Source organism: Lissotriton vulgaris, chromosome 9, assembly GCF_964263255.1.
Source record: "Lissotriton vulgaris chromosome 9, aLisVul1.2, whole genome shotgun sequence".
In the NCBI taxonomy this organism is placed as follows: domain Eukaryota; kingdom Metazoa; phylum Chordata; class Amphibia; order Caudata; family Salamandridae; genus Lissotriton; species Lissotriton vulgaris.
The window spans coordinates 179,521,629-179,545,122 of NC_141697.1; the positions used below are offsets into that span (position 1 = coordinate 179,521,629).

At 47.9% G+C, this 23,494-nt stretch overlaps 1 protein-coding gene across 3 annotated transcripts in view; it reads left to right on the forward strand.

Moving 5' to 3' along the window:
* KLHDC1 (kelch domain containing 1) overlaps nt 1-23,494 on the forward strand; it is a 1,440,569-nt gene that overhangs the window by 582,504 nt on the left and 834,571 nt on the right. For all 3 annotated transcript variants that reach the window (XM_086936594.1, XM_086936596.1, XM_086936595.1), the window contains exon 5: nt 20,167-20,245. In XM_086936594.1, coding sequence (XP_086792720.1) covers nt 20,167-20,245 — 79 coding nt within the window. The remainder of the gene's footprint in view (nt 1-20,166; nt 20,246-23,494) is intronic.

Consider the following 23,494-nt stretch of genomic DNA (forward strand, 5'->3'; position numbering starts at 1 on the left):
ATTGAAACTGAAACGTTGTTATCGGGATTGTAATGGTGCCATGTATTATCCATTCAATGACCGGTCGTTCTGAGTTTTTCAATGCTCAGCACCGTATAGTCTGCCCCTCTTTGTGCCAAAGAGATTTGTTTATCAGTAAGCTTAAAGATTGAAAATAATGACGTTGTGTTGATTAGACGCTATGGCACGTTGCCTGAACGCAAATTTTGTAACGTCCAGCCTAACTGTACAATAGAACGTAATTGAGACTGGCCATGTTGTAACATTAGCATATCCTGTTCTATTACATCAATAGCAGATGATACAATGCTGTCCAGTGAATTAATTCTGGAGGACAGAGTCGTTAACCCATTGTCCACTACAGAAAGTGATTTTTCCAAATTAATACGATCAATTTCTCGTATTTGTTCTGCAGTCTCAATTTGTGTTATTTTCCAAGCTTCATTGTAAGCTGCGTATATACCAGCGTATGTGAAACGTTTTTGACGCTGCTTGCGAGGTCCCAGTAAGAAATCTCGCAAGTCAGCACCTTCTTTAAGTAAAGTCAAGTGTTGCTTAATTGCGGGTAGTGTGGTTTTCTGTAGCCATTCGAGGCATAGTTTTCCTACAGTGTATGTTGTAACTATCCCTGGATGTTGTCTCTGGGAATATCTTGGGTCTTGCCTAGTCTGTTTGAACCCCTGTACTTTGTTCAGGAATCTATCTTGACAGTTATTAGTGTCTGTGGAATAGATCAACCATTTTCTCCAATCGGAATTTGTTCTGTTTTGTTTTAAAATATAGGACACGTCTAACCCCTCATCTGTAGTGTTATTTCTATCAGCTATAGGCTTTGGTATAGACGGGTTGTTTAAATCTTTTATCTTGGCTAGGCTATTCTTTTGTACACCAGACAGTTTTTGTCTCAATGTTGTTTTTCCAAAATTCAAAACCAAATGTAGACATTATTTCATAAAACTTTTCAGAATATATCAGTTTAGTGTTTGTCAACATGTTTTTCATTCCTGTCTTATTCATAATTTTAAAATAAAACTTTTCTGGATCAGTGATATTAAACCCTGAGAAGTGTGGAATTTTTCATAAAATGTTTTCGAACTGCCTTTTGGTGGAGTTGGACAATGTTCCCACTGATTATAACTGAACACATTTCTAGGATTAGCAGAGTTATGCAAATAATGATGCCCAAAATGATTGAAGCAATACATTTCTTCATAATTCGATGAACCCTGTAAATAATCATGTTCTGTACATTTTGCTGACATTTCTAAATCTGACATCATATTGTTAATATTTTCAAAGTCCCAATCATCAGAGAATGTACTAGGTGATACAAAGTCACTCAAAGAAATCTTGAACTGGTGTGGATATTTCAAGAGTTCAACCGGGCCATAGATTTCGTAATCAGTATTGTCCCATGCTACACCACCAGGTATAGGAATGGCTGTGATGTTGATAGTTCTCTTTTTTCAATGTGAGAGGATCTGTGAGGTTTTAGAACCAAGTTGATGTTCTGACTTGCTGTGTCCATTGTACTGTATTTTCCATCAATCATTCTTCCCAAGCTTAAAACTAAGATGAGCCAGAGCAGGAGAAAATGTACACCTAACACAATCCACAGTTCAATCCACGGTGAAATCAGATATGTTTCTCCAAGTTGATGAAAGAGTTCTGTAATTTTGTCTTTGAAAGTTTTGTTTGCTGGCTTGTCTCCATGTTGACTTGGATCGTCGGAAAAGTCATAGAAATTGATGAAGTAGCCAGATGCAGTTCTGTCAATTGTTTGGATGGCATCAGGATTGTTATTAATCTTTGTAGTTGCTTCTTCATTTTTCATATTTGAATAGTGAGAGGCTACATCATTGTAGACAGGTGTTTCTTGACGAACTGTTGCAATTTGGGTTTGAAGAGGCACAAGTTCCATGGCTTTGTTGCATAGTCCTTTTTTATTCTCTGCAGGTTTATCAAATGTGATTAGTCTCTCAGTTTGAACCTCTTGGATTGTAGCAAGGTTTGGTCTGCTACTTCTTGGGTGTCCACTGGGCCTACTACTTATTATTGGCCACATGGTTCTGGTTTTACCAGGTCGATTGATACAACTCGGTTCTCCTTTTTACCAGTAAGGGGCGGTAGTACGACTGATCTTGTTCCGCTGATAGCTAAGACAGGTACTGCTTTTCTGTTGGAAGGCCCAAATTCCTTCTTCACCGCGATTTTTTTTCTGACTAGATCCCCAATCTTTGGAATCCAGACAGGTCTTGCTGGGACAGGTGGTTTCTCTTCAGTGGCTGTTGGCTTTAGTTTTGTGTTACTTAGACTTCTTCTTGTTTCATTTAAGTCCTGTAAAACAGCCAAACGATCTTTGATATCAAAAGCTTTTTGTTTCACCACTGAAGTCTGACAATCGAGATATTCGATTATCATTCTTTTTTTTTTTTTTTTTAAGACCAACGGTCCCAAACTTTATTTAGTTTCACAGATAAGTTAATCAGTAGTCACACAATGTCACAACAATGAATCATTACTACTACGGTACTCGGCTAGCAGCACATACTGACATGTCAATTATATATGAGTGAAAATAAACAGTAGCCAGTGGAGATGCATTAGTTCACAAGTGGCAGTGCTAGGAAATGTCTTGTGTTGCAGTGCTCGCTGCTCGTAGCACTGCGTAAGGACCAGAGTGGTCATGAAAATCCAACAGTCATTGTTTTAAGTTGTGTTCCCTGATCAGCACAGTAGTGAGCAATGGCAGGATCATATCCCCCGTTGTCATACGGGTCGCTGGGTTTCCGCCTCCTGTACGTGGAAGCATCCAGCTGGCATTGTGCGATACAGAAATGGGGAGGGGGGATCGAGCATTAGCGTGAGTACAGCATTAACAATCTCTACGTCAACCAAAAGACATAACTGGGAAGTAAAAGAAGAGGGGGAGGGAGAAACATTTCAACAACTGTTGGACTAGCATTCGTGTGTGTGGTAGTGTATCTAGAACCCTGGCTGTGTGTGGTGCACCCTATTTGGGCTACGCAGGGGCTGGGGTAATTGAGGATGTGGTGGCGCTGCGGCTGCAGGGCGGAGGGGGGCGGGGGGGAGGGAAGGGCAGTGGCGGGGAGCGGCAGGGGACATCTCTCGTTGTGGAAGGGCTCAGCGGTCGTGGCGGGGAGGGAAGGAGGGGGGGGGGGGCGGTGGCGGGGGGGGGGGAATTCCGTGCCCAATATGGACAACAATTAACTGGGCCCCCTCTATTCCGCGTCGGGATGGCATTCTATACCGGCCTGGGCGCACGCCCGATGGTACGCGATCAGGGTAGCGTCCCAGTCTTGGGCGATCGGATATTTCCGTAGGCCAGCGGTCTCCTCTCTGTGTAGAGACACACTTTCCGCACAGGCCCAGTTGCCAAGAGAGCGACGCCAGTCCGCAGGGCGCGGGGGAGTGGCACTTTTCCACCGTTTCGTGATGAGGCGCTTAGCCGTAATGAGGCCTAAGTCCCAAAAGCGCGCCTGCAGCTTGGTCTGCTTGGTTCTCCTGTAGAGTCCCAGTAGGCACACTTCCCACGTCTTGGGGAGAGTTTCGCCTGTGTCTGCCGTCAACGTGTCAGTGACCGCTGACCAGTACGAGGCGAGGTGGGCGCAACTCCAGAGTGCGTGCAGGAAGTCCGAGTCTAGAAGGCCGCATCTGGGACACGCCGACGAAGTGAGTCCGAAATAGCGATTCAGTTTGTCAGGAGACAAATACGCGCGGTGAATGATATAATATTGGATGGTTTTAAATCGCGCGTTGCGGGGAATATTTCTAGCGCCCGCTAATATCGCAGCCCCCTGTTTGTCCGTCCAGTCGGTGCCCCGGTCAGTCGCCCACTTCTCCCTCAGTCTTAGGGAGGAGAATTGGGTATGGCTGTGTAGTGCCTGTGCTAGCCAGTGCACTATATGGGACCCATCGCCCATCACGTGCAGGTACTGGATGAGTAGATGAGTGGACGGTTCTTGGCTCATGTCACCCCATGCCTTCGTCAGCTCATGGAGGAGTCTGGCGTGTGCCAGGAATTGACCCACTGGCAGCTCGGAATCTGTGGCCAGGGTCTCGAAGGGCAACAGCTCTCCGTCGCTTTATAGGCCGCTCAGGTCGTCTAAGTCTGCCGCAGTCCAGCTGCGTAGCTCAGTCGAGGACAGTATGCCAGTGCCTAAGGGAGTCCCTAGTAGAGGTAGGTTCGGAGCATAGGGCACTGTACCTTTGGTGAGTCTGAGGGCCTGCGCAAAGCACCGCTTCGCGAGCGCCACGTGGACTTGTGTGGGGGGTCGCCCCTGCGTTAGGGGGTGGAAGAGTGTTAGCACCTGCACGGGGGACAGGGTGGTGTCGGCCGTGGCCGTGTCTATCAGGTTCTTGCCGCTCAGCCAGTAAGCGACCCATTGTAGCTGGGCTGCTAAGTAATACAGCTCCTGATTGGGAACAGCTAAGCCTCCAGCGTCCGTGGCCGCATATAGGGTCTTTAATGCTACCCGGGGTCTCCCTTTGTTCCAAATAAGGCGCCTGGTGAGAGTTTCCAGCCCTCTGAATATGTGCGCTGGCACATACACTGGCAGGTTAGCATAATAATAGAGGAGCCGGGGGAGCATTATCATTTTGGTTAGCGCCACTCTGGCCGGCACATTCAGTGGGAGGGAGTTCCAGAACGTGACCTGGGCTGAGAGCGAGGATATAGCTCTCACCAGGTTGCCCTCCAGGAGATCCACGGGGTCTCGGTATATTAAGATCCCTATGTACCTGAATACCGTCGGGTGCCACCGGAGCGTCTCCCCCATCATGCGCACCTCACATTGCGGCATCTCGCTACTGAATGCATAGGTTCCTGATTTGGCCCAGTTAAGGTGGAGCCCCGACATTTCTCCGAATGTTCGGAAGATGTCTGTGATTGCCTCGGGTATACGCATGAGGTCTCTGATATACAGTAATAAATCGTCGGCATACAGAGACACCGAGTGTGTGCCGTCTGCTAGTGGGATGCCCCATGCGGCGCCGGAGGTGCGGAGCAGTTCCGCCAACGGCTCCATCGCCAAGGCAAATATCATAGGGGAGAGGGGGCAGCCCTGCCTGGTACCCCGCCCAATGCGGATCCTGTCAGAGAACAACCGTCCGGTCCGGACGCGTACCTCGGGCGCTTGATAGAGGAGCCCCACCATCTGGATATAGGCATCGCCTAGTTCGTATTTCTCGAGGACTCGGAGGAGATACGGCCATTCCACCGAGTCAAACGCTTTTTCCAGATCGAGCACAATGCACCCTGAGCGTGGCCAGGTGGGGGTCGCATACCGTTGGATCTTAAAAAAACGGCGTAGATTGTAGGACGTGCTCTGGGTGGGCACAAAGCCATTTTGATCAGTGTGTACCAGTGTGGGGACCAGCGGTGCAAGCCTCCGAGCCAGCGTCGCTGCCAATATTTTGTAATCGGTGTTGAGGAGCGCCAACGGTCTGTATGAGCCGAGTTCGCTCGCTTCTCTACCCGGTTTCAGCAGAGAGACCACGTTAGCTTCGTTCAGGGACGCCGGGAGTTCAGCATCTTCCAATGCCGCCGTATACATTCTCAGCAGCTCCGGTATTAATACCAGTGAGTAGGCTTTATAGAACTCTGCCGGGAGTCCGTCAGGGCCCGGTGCTTTGCTATTGGAGAGGGAGAAAATCACTTCCCGTAATTCCTCACCGGTGAGCGCAGCGCCCAGCTCTGTCTGGTGGGCAGCAGTAGCTGTCGGGAGCTGCAGAGTTGTGAGATAGTCCGTGATCTCCACCACAGTGGCCGGCAGCCGTGAGCTATACAGGGACCTGTGTTGTGACGTGAACGCCTCATGGATCTGAGTCTGGGTGTAGACCTCGACGCCCTGCCGTGCGGATCGACAGGACCGACGCGGATTGCGTGTCTTGCCGTACCAGCCACGACAGCAGCCTGCCAAGTTTATCCCCCGCGTTGTGTGTGCGCGCGGAGTGCGCTGCGAAATTAATGTTCTTTAGGCGCTCCATCAATACAGCGTGATCCGCCCTGGCCGAAATCAGTTGGGAATCATCGCCCCCGTCGCCTCCCGCTCTTTATCTAGTAGTGCCTCCTCCGCCCTTATCAGATCCCTCTCCACCTGTCCTCGTAGGCCCGCCTGCACACCGAGGCAGCCTCCCCGGGTGACCGCCTTGAAGGCGTCCCACTCGACTCTCAGGGAGGAGGTCGAGTCGTTGTTGTCTTCGAAATATTGTATGATTCTCCTGGACATCTCCTCCCGGAACGGTGTGTCGAGTAGGAGATCTGGTTGCAAGCGCCATGTTGGTACGGGCGGGCGTGGGCGCCTCCATCCATATACCAGTGTGTGCGGGTTATGGTCTGAGTGCGTCCGTCCCAGGTAGTCTGCTTCTGTCACGAAGGGAATCAGGTCGCGGGACAGCATGTATCTATCTAACCAGACATGCAGTGAATGGGCTCCCGAGTAATAGGAATACACCCGGGCGGTGGGATTTCTGACTCGCCAGGCATCCTGTAAGTTCCATTGTGTTGCCCAATCAAGTAGGGCTCTGGAAGTTGCCTGCGCTGGGGCGATTGCAGCTGGGGGGGACGAGCGGTCAAGGGAGACATCTATTACGCAGTTGTAATCCCCACCCATCATCAGGGGTACGTCTGGCCAGGGCGCAATTACTGCCGATAAGCGCGTGAAGAATTTCCCCTGCTCTACATTAGGTGCGTAGATGGAGGCTATGACCATCTGCTGCCCGTCTAATCTGCCCTGTATGAAGACGTATCGCCCCTCGGTGTCGATATTGCTGTGTGTAAGTGCGAATGGAACCCCGGGCCTAACCCAGATCAGGGTCCCCCGTGCAAACGCTGAAAAGGTTGTGGCGAATATCTGCCCCCTCCACCTACGGCGAAGTGCGGCTACCTCAGTGGCGACCAGGTGTGTCTCCTGTAGTAGTGCAATCTGGACCTGATGTCTCCTAAGGTATGAGTACACCTGGTATCTACGTGAGGGTGTGTGCATGCCCCTGACATTCCAGGTACAAAATTTAACCGTAGCCATCACAGTGTTCATTGCGCTCAAGCACCCGTCCCCCCCCCCGACCCCCAGCCCGCCCCACCCACACACGCACAGCAGTTGCGAACAGTTACCATTTTTTCCCCTCGCCCTCTCCCACAGACCCAGGGATGCACGCTGTAACACTTCAGTGTCCACACTAGTCTCAAAAGGAAGAACTTTAACAAAAACATAATACCAAAAGGGCAACAACAAAACAAGTCGCCGCCCAAACGCTCTATCGAGCTCAATCAATCCGTGAGTTCAATGGGGGGATGACGAAGTTCAGCACTTGGGTAAAACAAGTTAGTTCAAGTCGCCAAGAGAGCTGTGGCGGCTCCCCACCACGGGCAGTGGGTCAAGGGGCACCAAAAGTCAGCGGCAGTGTCCGCAGACAGGTCAGAGTTCCCAATGTCACTGGTCTCGGATAGTCCGCCCCAGGGGGGGGATCCCATCTGTTATTCCCTCGGGGGGGGCACTCACCTCTAGGGGTCCGTCCACCCCTCCAAAATTATGTTCCCGGTGGTGTGCCAGTAGAACCGCTCCGGCTCTTCTCCCGGTGTCACAGCGGTTCCGCGACGGGTCGGCAGGTGGGGGGGTTCGGGAGTAGAGCTCAGATCCCGGAGATGGGGCTTGACGTAGCTGCCGGGGTCCCCAGAAGTGCCGATGTGGATCTCCGATTGGGTCAGCCTTGGAAGTGATCAAACTGTTCCAAGATGCCAGTTGCAGTGGCCTAGCCAGGGCTAGGCTGAGGAGGGTCGCTTATACTATCTGATCCGATGTTTGGGGTGTGACATCCGGTAGGCCCTCTGTGTTCGAGTCATCTGGCAGTCCGTACATGAAGTCGTCGTCTTCGCTCCCGCGTGCTCTGGGGCTTGCGTTGGAGATCAGGATGGGTGATTGTGACCCGCTGATCTCAGCTGCTATTCGGATGGCCTCTTGTTGTTCAGTCTGTATTTGCTCTGGAGTGGGGCCGATTTCTGCGTCCGTGGTCGGTGACCCGGCCCTCGAGGCGTGCCGTTGTCTCCGTCTGTGGGTACCTCGGTTTCGGCGTTGCTCCTTCGGCGCGGGTACGTGGTTCGCATCGAACGGAGTGCGCTGCGAAATTAATGTTCTTTAGGCGCTCCATCAATACAGCGTGATCCGCCCTGGCCGAAATCAGTTGGGAATCATCGCCCCCGTCGCCTCCCGCTCTTTATCTAGTAGTGCCTCCTCCGCCCTTATCAGATCCCTCTCCACCTGTCCTCGTAGGCCCGCCTGCACACCGAGGCAGCCTCCCCGGGTGACCGCCTTGAAGGCGTCCCACTCGACTCTCGGGGAGGAGGTCGAGTCGTTGTTGTCTTCGAAATATTGTATGATTCTCCTGGACATCTCCTCCCGGAACGGTGTGTCGAGTAGGAGATCTTGTTGCAAGCGCCATGTTGGTACGGGCGGGCGTGGGCGCCTCCATCCATATACCAGTGTGTGCGGGTTATGGTCTGAGTGCGTCCGTCCCAGGTAGTCTGCTTCTGTCACGGAGGGAATCAGGTCGCGGGACAGCATGTATCTATCTAACCAGACATGCAGTGAATGGGCTCCCGAGTAATAGGAATACACCCGGGCTGGTGGGATTTCTGACTCGCCAGGCATCCTGTAAGTTCCATTGGGGTGTGACATCCGGTAGGCCCTCTGTGTTCGAGTCATCTGGCAGTCCGTACATGAAGTCGTCGTCTTCGCTCCCGCGTGCTCTGGGGCTTGCGTTGGAGATCAGGATGGGTGATTGTGACCCGCTGATCTCAGCTGCTATTCGGATGGCCTCTTGTTGTTCAGTCTGTATTTGCTCTGGATTGGGGCCGATTTCTGCGTCCGTGGTCGGTGACCCGGCCCTCGAGGCGTGCCGTTGTCTCCGTCTGCGGGTACCTCGGTTTCGGCGTTGCTCCTTCGGCGCGGGTATGTGGTTCGCATCCACTCCCGAATCCAGCCAGGCCGCCGCCGCCTCTGGAGTATCGAAGAAGTGGGTTTTGTCCTGTGCCACCACTCTGAGGCGTGCCGGGAACAGCAAGGAGTACTTGAGAGCCAGGCGTCTGAGCCGTTGTTTCACCTCGAGGAACGATTGACGCCGACGTTGGACTTGTATGGTGTAATCAGGGAAGAGCATCACCTTGGCGTTGTCTACCTGTATGTCCGATAGTTTCCGCGTTTCGCGGAGAATGGCGTCCCGGTCACGGTAGTTCAACACCCGCATGAGCATTGGCCTCGGGTTGGAGCCCTCCGGGGGTGGACGGGATGGTACCCTGTGCGCTCTTTCCACCACAAAGTGTGGTGACAGTGTGCCTTCCGGCAGCAGCTCTCTGAGCCAGGCCTCCATATGTTCCGCCGTCTCCCTCCGTTCCCATCGTTCCGGCAGGCCTACTATGCGTATATTGTTTCTTCTGGCCGGTCCTTCTGCATCCTCCGCTCTATCCTCGAGGAACTCCACCCGGTTGAGCAGGTCACGGACGTGCTTATCTGTCTGCGCCAGCTTGGGTGTGGTCTCCGCCATCGCTTGTTCCAAGGTCGTGGTGCGGTTGGACAGTTTCTTGTGGTCCGCTCGGAGGAGCGTCGGGTCTACAGCCACCTTATCAATCCTGTTCTCTAGTGATGTACGGGTTAGCTGCATGGATTCCTCTAGGCGTTCCATGGCCGCCAGCATAGTGTCCAGTTTGGAGGCGGTTTGGTCAGTCTCCGTGTTCTTCACCATCTTTCCTTTGCTCAGTGTCCCCCCGGTGCCGGTCTTTGCTCTGGTCCCCCCTGACATGTGGGTGGTCGTCACAGGTAGGCAGCCGATTGGGCAGGCTCTCGCGATGAACACTGTTGGGGCCTGTGCGCACTGGCCTCTTCTGGTCAGGCAGTCTGCTCCGCCCGTGCCGGGCGGCGTGTGGTCCGCGAAGTATGAGGGGGGGACCACTGTACCGTAGGACTTCAGGATCGGGTGCTATGACACCGTCTGGGGAGGACGGGATAGTTGTTCTTTGTCTGGTACGAGAATCCCCAAGTGTATCGGTTGTCACTGTGAATGTCTCTAATGCAAAGTACCTCTCGTCAGTGCCACGTGGTGGTCCTCCAGGTCGTGCCGTTTGGTCCCCCCGGTTGCGTCTGTCCCGCGGGCCTGGGAAGGCACGCTCTGTCGGGTGATTCTAGACGCCACCAAGCGTCGTGTGGGGCACCGTGTAGTTCAGTACCGGGTTGGCTGAAGTGGAGAATGCGGGGCTGCTCTGGGTGCTCACCCGCGTGGGCCTGGGTGATCCCCCTAGTGTAGGGCCGATTGTCAGATGGGCCGCCCCAACGTGGCCGCAGTTTGCGTGTCGTGTGGGCCGGGCTCCTCGGTGATAGACTGGCGCGGCGTTGACCAGTATCTATTTCTGGGCAGTGGGCGGGTACAGGTGTCCAGGAGATAGGGCCACACAGCCTCCGTTGCTGGTCGTTCAGGCCCAGGGGCGATGCCGTCAGTGTGGGTCTCCAAACAGTGGAGCACGATCGTCCTCCGGTGTCCGCCAAGTTTGGCGGGAAGTCCCCAGCGCCGGCGGGTAAGGCGGGTCAGTGGCACAGTGCGCTGCGGGCCAGTGTGGCGTGCCTGCTTGCAACCTCTGGGATCCCTGAGCAGTGGGTTCGCCTGGGGTATCGGACGGCGTGGTGTGGTCTCCTCCCCCTTGCTGGGTCTGTTGCAGGGCGGTGGGTGAGTGTGGGGGCCCAGGGGGCAGAGCGGACCAGTCCTCGCCTTAGCCTGCCGGGAACCAGGGGCAACGCTGTCCGAGTGGGCCCCCAAATAGTTGAGTGCGATCCCTCTCCGGTGCTCACAGGGCCTGGAAGAATGTCCCCAGTGGCGGTTGGCAGGGTGGGCCGATTTCACAGCCCGTTTCGAGCCAGGGTGGTATGTCCTATATTCATGTCTGGGGCCCCTGCGCAGTTGGAGCGCTGGGGGGCAGCCGGTGTCGCGGCGCGGTCTCCTTCGCCCACTTGATTGCTCCGGGGAGTGTACACACGCTGCGGCCTACCTCGCTGGGCCGGATCCCCGGTCTCAGGTGGACGGGGCCGCCGACCGGAAGTGAGCCCTGGGCGGGCAGTTGCCGCGGCAGTCGACGGTCGGAGGGTCCGGTACTCCGATCCGTCCGAAAATTTCGGTGATGGCGGAGCAGGTTCCTGGGTGCACTCGGTTCGAGTTTGGGCCCGGTGTCGCTTGAAATGGAGGAGAAATAGCCCGTGTAAGGGGAGCTTCGCTCGGAGCTCAGCCCGGGCACGTCTTCTTACATCGCGTACTTGGCCACGCCCCTTCGATTATCATTCTTGTATCAAACAAAAGTTCATACGGAGTGATTCCACCCAGAGAATTTCTTAGCAGATTGTTAAGACTACGTTGGACACTTATTAGATGTTTGACCCTCCCATCACCCGAATCTAATACCCTCGCTGTTATAGATTGCTTTATGTCACGTTTTTTTTCTCTCCACTACCGCATTTCCCTCAGGATGGAATGGACTAGAGTACTGCAATGCAATGCCCATGCTGGCCATGGCCTCCTTGTAAACTCGAGAGCTAAACGCAGGACCCTGGTCAGAATGTAGCATGCCAATTGTGTATGTGCCGATAAAGACTCGCAAATCTTTTATAACAGTTCTGGCGTCAGCCGAGCGCTGGGGCCACATCCAAATGAATCTCGTCTTAATATTTATGGGATCGCATTTGTCTGGTCGGACTCCTGCGTGTAGATAGTCTAATGCTGTCTAATAGAGGTTTCTGGGCTGGTATTACTGTGCTAGAGTCAGATATCTGGTCCGGTTCATAACTGCGATCTCTATTGCAGTCTTGACAATCCATTGCAAAGTTATAAACTTGCACGATTATTCCCGGCCACCAGTATTTTGATTGCAATTCTGTTAGAGATTTCAGGATCTCTTGGTGCCTCAGACCCAATCCCATGTGTGCTTCTTGAATCAAGAAGACTCTCCGGTTCGTGTTTGGAATTACTCTATCCCCCACTCCAGGGATTTGAGCAAAAGGAACGGAGTTCGCATCAATTATGTATGTATTTCCGAGTGGATAGTTTAGAGGTGACGCCGCATAATTGCCTTCCATTGAGGCTCTCACTGCTAGTAGCGTTTCTTCATCTATTTGTTTTTTAGAACGCTTTTTTGTAGCTACGGAAGCCGGTTGACCAGCTGCCGCCGTGGCTCTGTTAGCCAATGAATTCCCTGCAACGTGAACGCCATCACGTTGAAGACTCTGCGTATGTATCACGTGAGTCTTTCGTAGTTCTTTCGGTAAAAGAACTACTTGTTCCCATAGTTTTTTATATTTTATGGTGCCACCTGTCTCATCTTTGTAACCGTTTTTAATCCAGGTCTGCATGGAATTATTGTAAGATTCGACGCAGTAATGCGAATCTCACACTATTAGTGTGGGGAATTCGCGATCTGCATTTTCAAGCTCCATCTTCAAAGTTCGTAGTTCAGCTCGCTGAGCTGTACATTTTCTGATTGATTCAGTTTTAGTGACCATCGGTCTGAATTTACCTAGGCGCCAGCGACCTTTAACAATCGCGCGCGCAGCATTGTAAACTTTTTTATCCACAACGTAGTGTTGTGCAAATCTGTCTGTGTAGATTACACAGGTGTACTGTTCCAGAGGCAGAATTTTGATCGACAGAGGACATTCTTGTTCGTATTCTAGATGTTCTAGCTTTTTCATTCTGGGATCAAATGCGTGTATCACTTCAGTTGTATCAAGAGGATTAACCCATTGTATCAATTTTGGCTCTAATGCCATAGCATTTGGAATGCTCGGTCTTGTTACTGCTTCAAGGGCTGATACTGCTGTTAAAACAGATATCCTCTTCCCATGAGCTAGGGCTTTTTCTTTTGTTACAGCTGTTTGAACCGCAGTTAGAATTTTTTCAGTAGAACTGAATTTCATTTTAGCTTGTGTGTACAAGTGTGATTTGGAAGCTATTTGTACCGTTTCTCCCTCATTAGAGGTCAGGTATGTAAATCCGCATCTTCCTGGGATGACTCGGATTATAAGGTTGCGTTCGTTTGCGCGTGTTCGCAGTTTTGTTTTAGTTAACATGTCTGGTTGTAATGATCGTAAAATTTCTGTGTGTTTTTGAGTCCAATTAATTGGTTTGAAATCAGGTTTTATTAATTCGTAGAGCGGTTTAACCCTCTCTGCATAATTTAGAATGTAAGTTCTTTCAAAGTTCAGGAAACCTAGAATTGATTGTAAGTTTTTCAGCTTTTTTGGAGCTTGGAGTACTGCACACTTCTCTAAGAAGTTGTTTGCTAGGCTTTTGCCTTTACTTGATAATTCATATCAAGTACCTGCTTCCTGGTGCAATGTTTTGACAGAAGAAACCATGTGAAATATCTAATGTTGTTTTATATTTTTTGCGCACAATATTATTCATTAGCGCTGCACTGTGTGAGTTTTGTACTGCAAATGTTTTACAACAAGAGTTTAGGTGTCTGTAGTTGTCTGGCTTGGAGACAGGAAACAAAGGATTGTCCATTTGTGAGGTGCATGTTTCAATCACCCCCTGATATTCTAGTTGATCTAAGATCTCTCTGACTTGTTTTTTAGCTTCTTGCTTAACAGGATACTGCCTTTGTGCCGTTGGTTGATTTTTTAACTGGATTTTATGGTGAGGAGAATCCTCATCCCATCCTACATGGTTTTTATATAATGCAGGAGCATTATGCATATGTGTATTTTTATGAATTGGAATGTGATTTGAGAAGGCAGGCATAATCATTTCTTCGCCATGTGGGAACTCCCTGTCAAACTCTGGTGGCCAGTCCTTTTCTGCTAGAAGGATATCATAGCCTTTAGATAGATTTTCCCAGAAGAGACCTTTTATTTTCCTTGTTTTATCTCCCTATATACGTAATGTTATTTCATATAGTGTATGGGGCACGCTAACTCTGGTGTCTGCAATTTCCACTTGAATGTATTCATTCGTGTCCACTGTCTCCAGAAGATTCATCAGGATCTTGCGAGCTTGGTCACTTCTGCTGCGCTGTCTAGCATTGTTTGGGCCCACTGTCCGTTCTTGAGTTGTGTCCTCAGGATCCTCGGCATGTTTTATTTTAATACTGGCTACATTCTTTTTGGGAAAGTGTAATTTTTTACTTTGATGAGCAGGTTCTTTGTCTTTGGACTTGACGCGCTCTTCTTTATGTTCTGACCGTCCTCTTCTTTCCAATTTCTGTGAGGATGTCTGAAAAGATCGAGAGGGACGTGTATCAATATCTTGATATCTGTCAGGTTTTCTCAAATTTTCCCTATTTCTAAGGTTATATCTTTTTCAGAGGGCTCCCGTTGTGGAGATTTGCCCCCCCCTTCTGGAGATCTATCTCTTCGTTGGGGAGACCTTCCTCTGGTCTGAAAATGTTTTTCTCTTGGAGAGGTTTGCTCATTACCCTCCCACTTCTTCTTTTGAGAATTGAGATTATTTTTAATGAAAGTCTTTTCAGGATTTTCAGTTAGTTGTGGTTTTAGTGGTTTACCACCTAAACTCTCTTTACCTAATTCTTCATAGGATTTTTCAATTATTCTGGCAAGTTCAAAAGGTTGGTCTGCTATATCTGTTTCTTTTAGTTTTTGGCGGATTGCCACAGATGCTGCTTCTCCTTTTATGTTGGCAAGTAGTATAGCCGAGACTTGCTTAAAGTCTTTCAGTGATTTCATACCTAGAGTTAAAGCAGGTTCTGGACCATATTCATTTTGAATCTGTCTTAGTACATCTGGTATAACCGCCATTGACAGAACACCATGTGTTTTTGTGTAGATTGAAGCAAAGACTGTTCCCCAAGTGTCACAGTCCTCCAAATGTGGTGAAATCCGCATTGGCAGGCAGATTGTCAGAATTCTATGTTTTTCGTGAGGGGTAGTATCAGGAAATACTGCCTCTATCTGAGTAATTTTTTGAGCTAACCAGAACGAAATTTGTTCCCGTTTTGCAGGTATTTTACCAATGACTGATTGACTAGTCCGTGGTATAATTTTATTTTTGTTCCCCTGGTGAGGGATGTGCTGTGGAATTTTTATTGCTGGTTGGACTGTTAAAGCCCGCATGACACATTGTACCAATTGTCTATGTATTTTAATTAATTGTTTTAGTTGGACTAAAAGTTCTCTGTCTGACATTTCTTCAATGTCAGGATGTGATGTATAGCTGGCTAGAACAGGCCATGTGGCTCCCGGTCTACCTAGTGGACCGACCCTGGTAATGTCATTTTGATATTTTAGGGTGCCATTAAACCAGAGCTCATGCTCTTGGTAAGTTAGTGGAATTTCAACTTCCTCGAAAGGGGTGTATTCCGCTGGAGGTTCCCCTACTTTGTAGTAGTGGAACTTGTGTGTTACAGCATTTGCTGCTGGAAAAGTTATCCATGAATAGAATACCTCTGTCTGCCGATATTCATGTGCCTCGACAACAAATATGACTGTACCACCTCTCGATGATACTCCATTTTCTAAAAGTTTTATAGTTAAGGTTTTCCTTACATTTACCGGGATGTTTTTTTGCATCCAGGTCATTTTCATTAAACCCTGTAATGTCAAAACCCGGTTGATTTGCATCTACTGCAGCTCCACCGGTTTCGTTGTTGCCGCCGTTGGTTGACATTGTTTAATGAAAGTTTGCAGATCAAGTTTCAAGGAAACAAAGATTAGGTGCACAATATTTTGGAACACTGTATCCTTCAACGTTGACTAAACCAAAAACTAATACATAGGAATTTCTTCCTACTATGTTTTGGCGGATATTAACCTTTTACCCACTCCAGACGTCTATTAGAGTTTTTACGGGAAAAAGGGGTCTGTGTGAAAAGCATGACTGAGTTACTCTAGTATCTAGCGTTAAATTATCGCCTTACCAAACGTTGGGCGCCACGTAGTGTAGTTCCTATATTCCCAATAGGCTCTGCGCATTGGAATAACATAAACAATAGTTTAGACGTAGGACTGAGGTCGACTAGGTCTCTATTGAATATGTTAGACTTAATTGTGTGTGCCAGCTAGCTCAGAGGTCACTAGAAACTTTCTCGAGTAAACAAGAAGGTGTTTAGCTTTCCTGAATAGACAAGAAGGGATTAGCTTCTGACAACCATATCACATGACAACTTTGTTCCCCCTGCAATAAGGATTATATCTCCAGAGTCGCGGAAACAATAGATAGCAATTTTACTCAGTCAATCGGGCATGCTTCGTTTCACCAGAGATGCAGAGAAATAGAGAGACGGGCGTTTTCAATAAAAGGGTTATTTATTGAGCAGTCTTCTTTCTCATGCAAGAGAAGTGAATTGCCACAAGTGCAATACTTGTCATGAAGTAAAGTGCGTACAGTAAAAGGAGTATTATGCCATAAGATACTTAAAATGGATAAAATACATACAATGATAAAATAATGAGTAAACGTACTCAACTGGTGTTTCTAAGGTACGCCTACCCCAGTGTACCTAACCTAAGCCTAGTACGTGGGAAGGAGTAGATGAGTTACAGTTTTTGCCAAGAATCTGAATCAAGAATTCTCTATGGGTCTAATCAGTTCCGTACCTTGGGTATAGAATGAAGGAGGTCTTGTATCTCTTTCTCAGGACTCTATCTCCGAGTAACCCGCGATGGTATCAGGGAAACACTGGAGCTGGATTTCTCGGCAGGAGAAAAGACAGCGTCTCTCTGAGTGCGTCAGCATGGAGGGTCGGCTTCCTTCGGCACTCGCATCAGCAGGGCGTCGGTCCAGTAGATGGCCGATTCTGCTCCAAACCACCGTGTGTTGCTTAAGGCAGATGTTAGTATATTTATACCTGGAAGGTGCAGAGTTTGACGTAAGGTTGGACATAAGACGTCAGTAAGAACTGGCTGTTCTTTCAGGACTCTCAGGAGTTCTAGGACAAATCAAAACAGAAGCAGGGGGAATTCCCAAGCTGCTGGAGGCTTGGTTTGTTTAAGAACGCGTTGTACTTACTAGGAGTCTATGGGAGTAGCCTTGCCGTATTTGGACTGCATTGGCTATGACTTAATATGGATATGATTCTTATGCCTTTATAAGGATATGATTTGTTATAACCACATAAGGGCATACATCGGGAATATCTAATTAGGGTCCTAGATACATTCAAAACACTGTTTCCACAATTTGCTTGGGTGAATCATCCGGTACCCTGTTAAGTTTAGGGATCCAGATGGCGCACTGTCAACTAGCAAGGAAATAGACCAACCTATTCTGATTATATGACTGGACTCAGTCCCCATATTTTGACACATATGTTATCCAAATGCACAGTCTTACTTACTTAGTAGGAACTGTACGACAGAGGAGGAAGTTCTAGCCCTTCTTCTGAACGATGTTATGGAGGTGCCTCTTTTAATGGAGAGAAGACCATGGTTATAAAGGAAAAGAGCATTAGACCAGTCTGGATTTCTGAATTCCTTATCCTCAAGTAGAACAAATTAATGATGCTGTCTGTGAGCAAAGTCTTTTTAGCTCTCAACTGACCCGACTGGATGGCGCCACTGGACCTAAGGGACATTGCCTCTTTTTGATACAGACAACTCTGATGACCAGTGTTTCTTCCATGGAACTGGGTAGTCCTCTGTGGCAGATGTCAGTGTTTGCCTTTAGATGGCACCACAACAAACCGCACTTGCACAGCCTTCCTTTGTTCTGTTGTGGGTCAGTTGGTGTTTTCAGACACCACTGTGGGTCCACTGTCTGAACAAGCAGGGTGGAGTTCCATCCATAACCCACTGTTTGGCAGTCCTGTGGTTGTTGCAGTGGTCCTTGCAGCACACAGGTGTTGCAACGTACTGGTACATGCTTTGAGCAGGCCGGCTTTGGCGAACTATGAATTTGAAATTCACTTCACTTGGATACTGTATTTCCTAACTTGAGGTGATGCTGCATTAGAGTTTCCATCACAAAGCTTGCTGGGAGATGCAGTCCACTTGCCGTGGAAAGAGTTATCTATATGTGTTTCTTCCAATCTCGCTTCTGTCTCTCAGAGATAGGTGGTAGATGACCTTCCTTGCACTCCACGAGGCAAAGACGATTTGCCAAAAAGAGTAAATTTGCTTTCGCAGCAGGGTGGTTGGATCCTCTGTCCCAGCACTCGGCTGCTCAGATTCCACACACCTAGATTTAGAATTGTCGAATGACTGACTTTGAACTTCCATTTGAACTGACTGGTGTTATCTTAGCTGCAAGAAAAATGTTAACAAAAATTGGTCTATACTGTATATTGGAATACATTGTGTACTATGAAGGGCCTAGAACCCATTCAGACTCTTCTATCTGATGATCTGTGCTTTCTCTTGCCAGCAGGTTCTGGTGGCTTTGACTGGTAGGTGCTCCTAGGCCTTGTTTTTTGTGCTCCTGTGTCTGCCTAGTCTTACTTCTGGTCACCCCTGGTAGCTAGTTTCTGACGAGATTGTTACTTTTTTCTTCCCATGCCTTTATTGTTCGATAATGAGACTTGGTTTTAGTTCTTAGGTTCATCAGACTTCTCTGTTTAAGTAATTCATGGTTGTGTCTGTTAATCTTTAAAAGTGTCTTTCTGGGGCGATTATATCTGTCTGCAAGGTCGGCAAACTTTAGGCTCTATCAAGTTTATATTTTACTGGACAAGTTGGTCACGTGCGCTTCCTTCTTTTTGGTGAAAGGGGGTGTCCGCTTTTCATGTAGCCCACTCGGTTAATTTTCTTTTCTTCTTCCTGCAGCCTTTTATGGAGAAGGAGCAGCTACACAGACTGCGCCCCAGGAGAGTGGTCTCCATGTAAGAGCACTGGACAAGACATGTCAGGGTGATTGACTGGGTTTCTGATGTCTTAACATGTTGTAAGACGGTTCGATCTGTGCATTAGAACTTCATTTCACATAGGGCTGCTGTCTGCATAAGATGTGCGGCACTCTGGTAAAGAAGGAACCAACTGAAGGGTTTAAGTCTCTTGCTACTAGGGCTATGACAGCTTTCACAGCGCTGTTGAGGACGTTCTGGTGGTTGAAATTTGCCAAGCTGCTATGTGGTGCTTGCTTCACACTTTTGATGAACAACCAATGCTTGTTAAAGCAGGCTAGGAGTGATGGGTGCTATGCCAGGACAGTTATTTTGACACTGCTCAGTCTCTTCTCTCTCCCCCACCTTGGATAATACTTTTGAACTTAGGTTGAAAAATGTGCAGGACGATGTATCCATCAGAAGAATAAGTTACTTACCATCTGACGCTTTCTTTGTAGGATACTATATCTACCTTACACTCTATACTTGTGAGGTTGTGCCTATTTCTAAAAAGATTTTAAGGTGCTCCCTGTTATGATCTGGTCATGTGCCTAATGAGGTTCATCATCCTTCTGGTCCCTCCCCCACAGACCTTGGTTAATGTGGAAAAAATTAAGGAACTAATGCTAGTGTACCTCATGTCTGATGTTGTCATGTCTGGGGGGCATTGGAACAGTACAGAGGTCACATGGTGCGACTTAGTTATGCTCAGTAGCTTTGTTTAGGTAAGTAGTATGTATCCAGTATTGTGTTTGAGATATTCATAAGGTGAAAAATCTCATAGCTTCATGTGTGGCAAGATCCACCAGAAAAGCACAGAGTATTAATCAGAAAAAGCATTACCAAAGATAAGTGCCTTTTTGTTACTTCCAGTGCAAAACTGTTCTTGGCTGTGAAGAGGGAAAACAGTGCCAGAGGATCTCTAAATGAGGGAATGGAACAAAGGTGTGTTGAATGGGACATCTGCTGATATAGGCCAGAAGTGTTACTGCCTACTGTAAAATGATCTACTTAATTAGCAGTCTCGCAATTGCAGTTGTCACTACAAGGATCCGCATTTGCACCAGCAAAAATGTTATCCTTATTGAAGGAAGCTGTGGGATTTTGCACTGCATCCATTTGTAAATAAATATTTAGTATGTGTAGAGGAGCTCTGAGGTTACCACATTTGAAAGAAGAATTTCGAATTTTGAAAAAAAAAACCTTATTCTTTTTTTTATTAAAGTTACTTAGGTAATTTACTTGGAACACTGAATCGAAGTAAACAACGTAAACCTAAAATTACTTACCCTGATGAGCAATAAAGTGTAAATTATTTTGTATTGATTTTTGTCTAGGTTAATTTACTTTGGTGGTTATGGATGCAGAAAGCACAATGAACTAAGTGATTGTTTTGACGTTCAAGATGCATCCTGGGTAAGTACATACTTTGTAGATTTTCTGTTGTTCAACAGCAATAGATATCATATTTTATGTTATTTACATATGTATTAGCAGAGGAACTGCACAGGAAAAAGCATTTGGAACATGTCCATTCACTGAATGTTTACCACAATGGAGCACAACATGAATAACATTCTGTTCATCAGAGGCTATAGCCATGCCCTTATATTGAAAGCTGACACAATACTCAATAGGAAAAGTTGTTTCTCTTCCAGGAGATCATCATTATTAGTCATAAGTACTCAATCGTCCTACCTGGAATCCCAGAACATTTTGTTTATCTATACTACTATTATAAAGAGAGAACTGTGTCCTTTGAGCCAGGTAAACTCGAAAAGTACACCACCAATCCAAACACCCAAGACATCTTTGAAAACGTCAGGGCAAGCAGAAGGACATAGGCTATATAAAAAAACAATATACGTTCTTTAAAAAATTTAGGAAGAAAAAAAATGTAGTCCCTTGGAAGTAGCGCCGGCCGCGACGTGCGTGATGACATCGGGAGCGCGGGGAGGAGCGGCGTTCAGGAGCAAGAGGAAGAGTGCCGACATGAGCGCGGGGAGGAGCTGCGGACAGGTGGGGAGGAGCGGCGAGCGGACAAGCGGTGAGGAGCGGCGAGAAGCGGAGGAGCAGTGGAGCAGTAAACTCAGCAGCGCGGGGAGGAGCGGCGGATGGGGTAAGTGAAGCAGCCGTGGGTGCGCACCAAGGGACGGGCGAGGGCCATGAACACTGAGTGCTCTAAAAGCATTTTCCTCAAAGTCGGGACGTCGGGGGAAACAAAGCGTGGGCAGAAGCGGCCAGGACCTACGACGGGCAGGGGCCATGAACACTGAGCGCTCAGAAAGCCTTTTCCACAAAGTCGGGACGTCGGGGGAAACAAAGCGTGGGCAGAAGCGGCCAGGACCAACAAAACGGCCGCTTTGCTGCGCCTCTCCCTCTGCGATGCTGCCCCCAGCCCCTTCTGCCCCGGGCAACGCCGGGGCGAGCTGCTAGTAAAGTAAATTGTATATACACTATTATTTTGAAACAAATAAATAAAGAAAACTACATATTTTAGTACAGTCTATGGAATTTATATGTGTATATTGGGCAATTTTCTATCATTTACATTAGAAACAAACTATTTTTAATGAAATATCACTAGCATTAACTTAGTGACCTGAAAACTCATTCAGAGAACTTTTTTATAGTGAAGTGTGAGAGAAAACAGGGACAATTTAACATTATAGGCCGAAGTCTCATAAAACACTATTCCTTCAAGGAATAGCATATCATCAGTATGCCATCATGCCCTCTAAGTGGCAATAGAGCTAGTTCTTTTTATCCAGCTTCTGCTGACAGGATCCTCGAGCATTGAGCTCTAAATGTATTCAGAGTGTTTTGCCCTGCCATCTGTCTAAACTTTTTACAACCCCTTGTCTTGAAGTAATTAAAGACAAGCTGTAAAAAAAATTTTGTCTCCCGATATTATTTTTTTCCTTTAGAGAATGCCATCCCTTTTTGTGTAGTGTCTCACATGTTAAGGAAAGTCCAAGCAGATCTTCACACATTCTGAATTGTGTGCCTTCGCAAATCTCATTGTCCTAACTTCTGTGAATTCTGTAAGAGCTATGAGGACTTTAAAGGATAGGTAGAAGATAATGCAGGAAGGCCCATCTAGAAGTCTCCAGGGATATGGAGACGTCCTCCCCTTTGCATCTACTTTCTCCGCCAATTCCAAGGACACCCTCTCATAGGGTAGATCCTGGGAAAAACCACAGAGGAAGAAAAGAAGGCATATGAGGTCGACTTTGAGAACATTGATATTGTCAGTAGGGTATGTTACAACCTGTTTAACCAAGGGAGCTGGCTCAACATCCAGAAGAGGTACGTCAATATCATAAAGTGGTAGGTGGATGTTGAAGACTGTTTTGTTGTCGAGGAGACATTCTTTTTATGAATTTTATTTTTGTATTTTTTTTATTATATCATATTTTATTGTTTTTTAAAGTACAACATCTTCCGCATACATCTTTGGCCTGCGCAGAAAAATACATGAGGAAAGAAGGAGGGGCGGGGAGAAACAAGGAGAGGCGGGTCAGGAAGACAACATAAGAACGGATAATACACAACAGCTATGCTTGCTGCAATTAAATAATTTAAGATTGTCTTCTCCCACTTCTGTGAGTTTGTTTGATTCAAGTCTGAGTGTTGGACATAAGGTGTAGATATATTGGACAGGTAAGCTTGTGAAAAGTAGAGGAGAGGTGTTTTATGCATGAACCCCAGGTTTTCTCAAATTTGGGCAAGGCATGGTTGATCACTGCTGAAAACTTCTTCATGCCCACCAAATCTCATAATTTTTGTAGCAAGTCTAAATGTGATGGGATTGTGTCTGATTTCCATGTTGATAGTAGGACCTGTTTTGCTGCGCATTGTGCCAAGGTAATGGCCTTTTCCTTGGTGGAGTGTAGTGTATATGATTGGACATTAGCCAACCCCAAGAGGATGGAGCTAGGGAACGGGGGAGTTCTGTATCGAACATCTGATCTACATCTACCAACACTTCCTCCCAGAAGTTTAGGACAGTGCCAAAGCAAGTGGCAGAGTGTACTGGAAAGATTGAACTTCCGCCAGCATTTATCGTCCTTCCCTTTTTGCCATTGTGCCAGGCGTGCAGTTGTATAGTACCAGTAGTGAACTGTCTTGAGCATTGTCTCTTTCCCAGAGTCGCTGATGTGCGGGCACGATGTATGATGGCCGCCTATTCCTTGTCTGTGAACTGGCGGCCACAGTCCGTTTCCCATCTTTTCCTAGCTGGTGTGCTCAAGGAATTCCCCATTGCATTTAACAATGTGTATATTTCCGATAATAGCTTGCGATCGTACCGTCTGGATAAGAGCCAGCGCTCAAAGGGATGGAGTGGCCTAATTGCGTGGGGTCGTGTTGAGGGATGTGTTACCCAGTCTCACTGCAATGTAGCGCCAGTGTTATGACTCCGGAAGTCCGAGGTCCTGTCATACTCTCCAAAAGTCCAACAGTCCATGCTCGTCAGACAGTTCCCCGATGCGCTTGCAATTGGATTCTTGCAAAACAAGAACGTTTGCCCTTGAACTGCCAGGGGGAAATCCACATTCCTCATAATTGGGGTAAGGGGGGAAATCGAGGTGGAAAGCTGCTTCGGTACACTGACTTTGTCCCAGACGCCCATGGTTGCTTTAACTACTGGGGAGATGTACACTC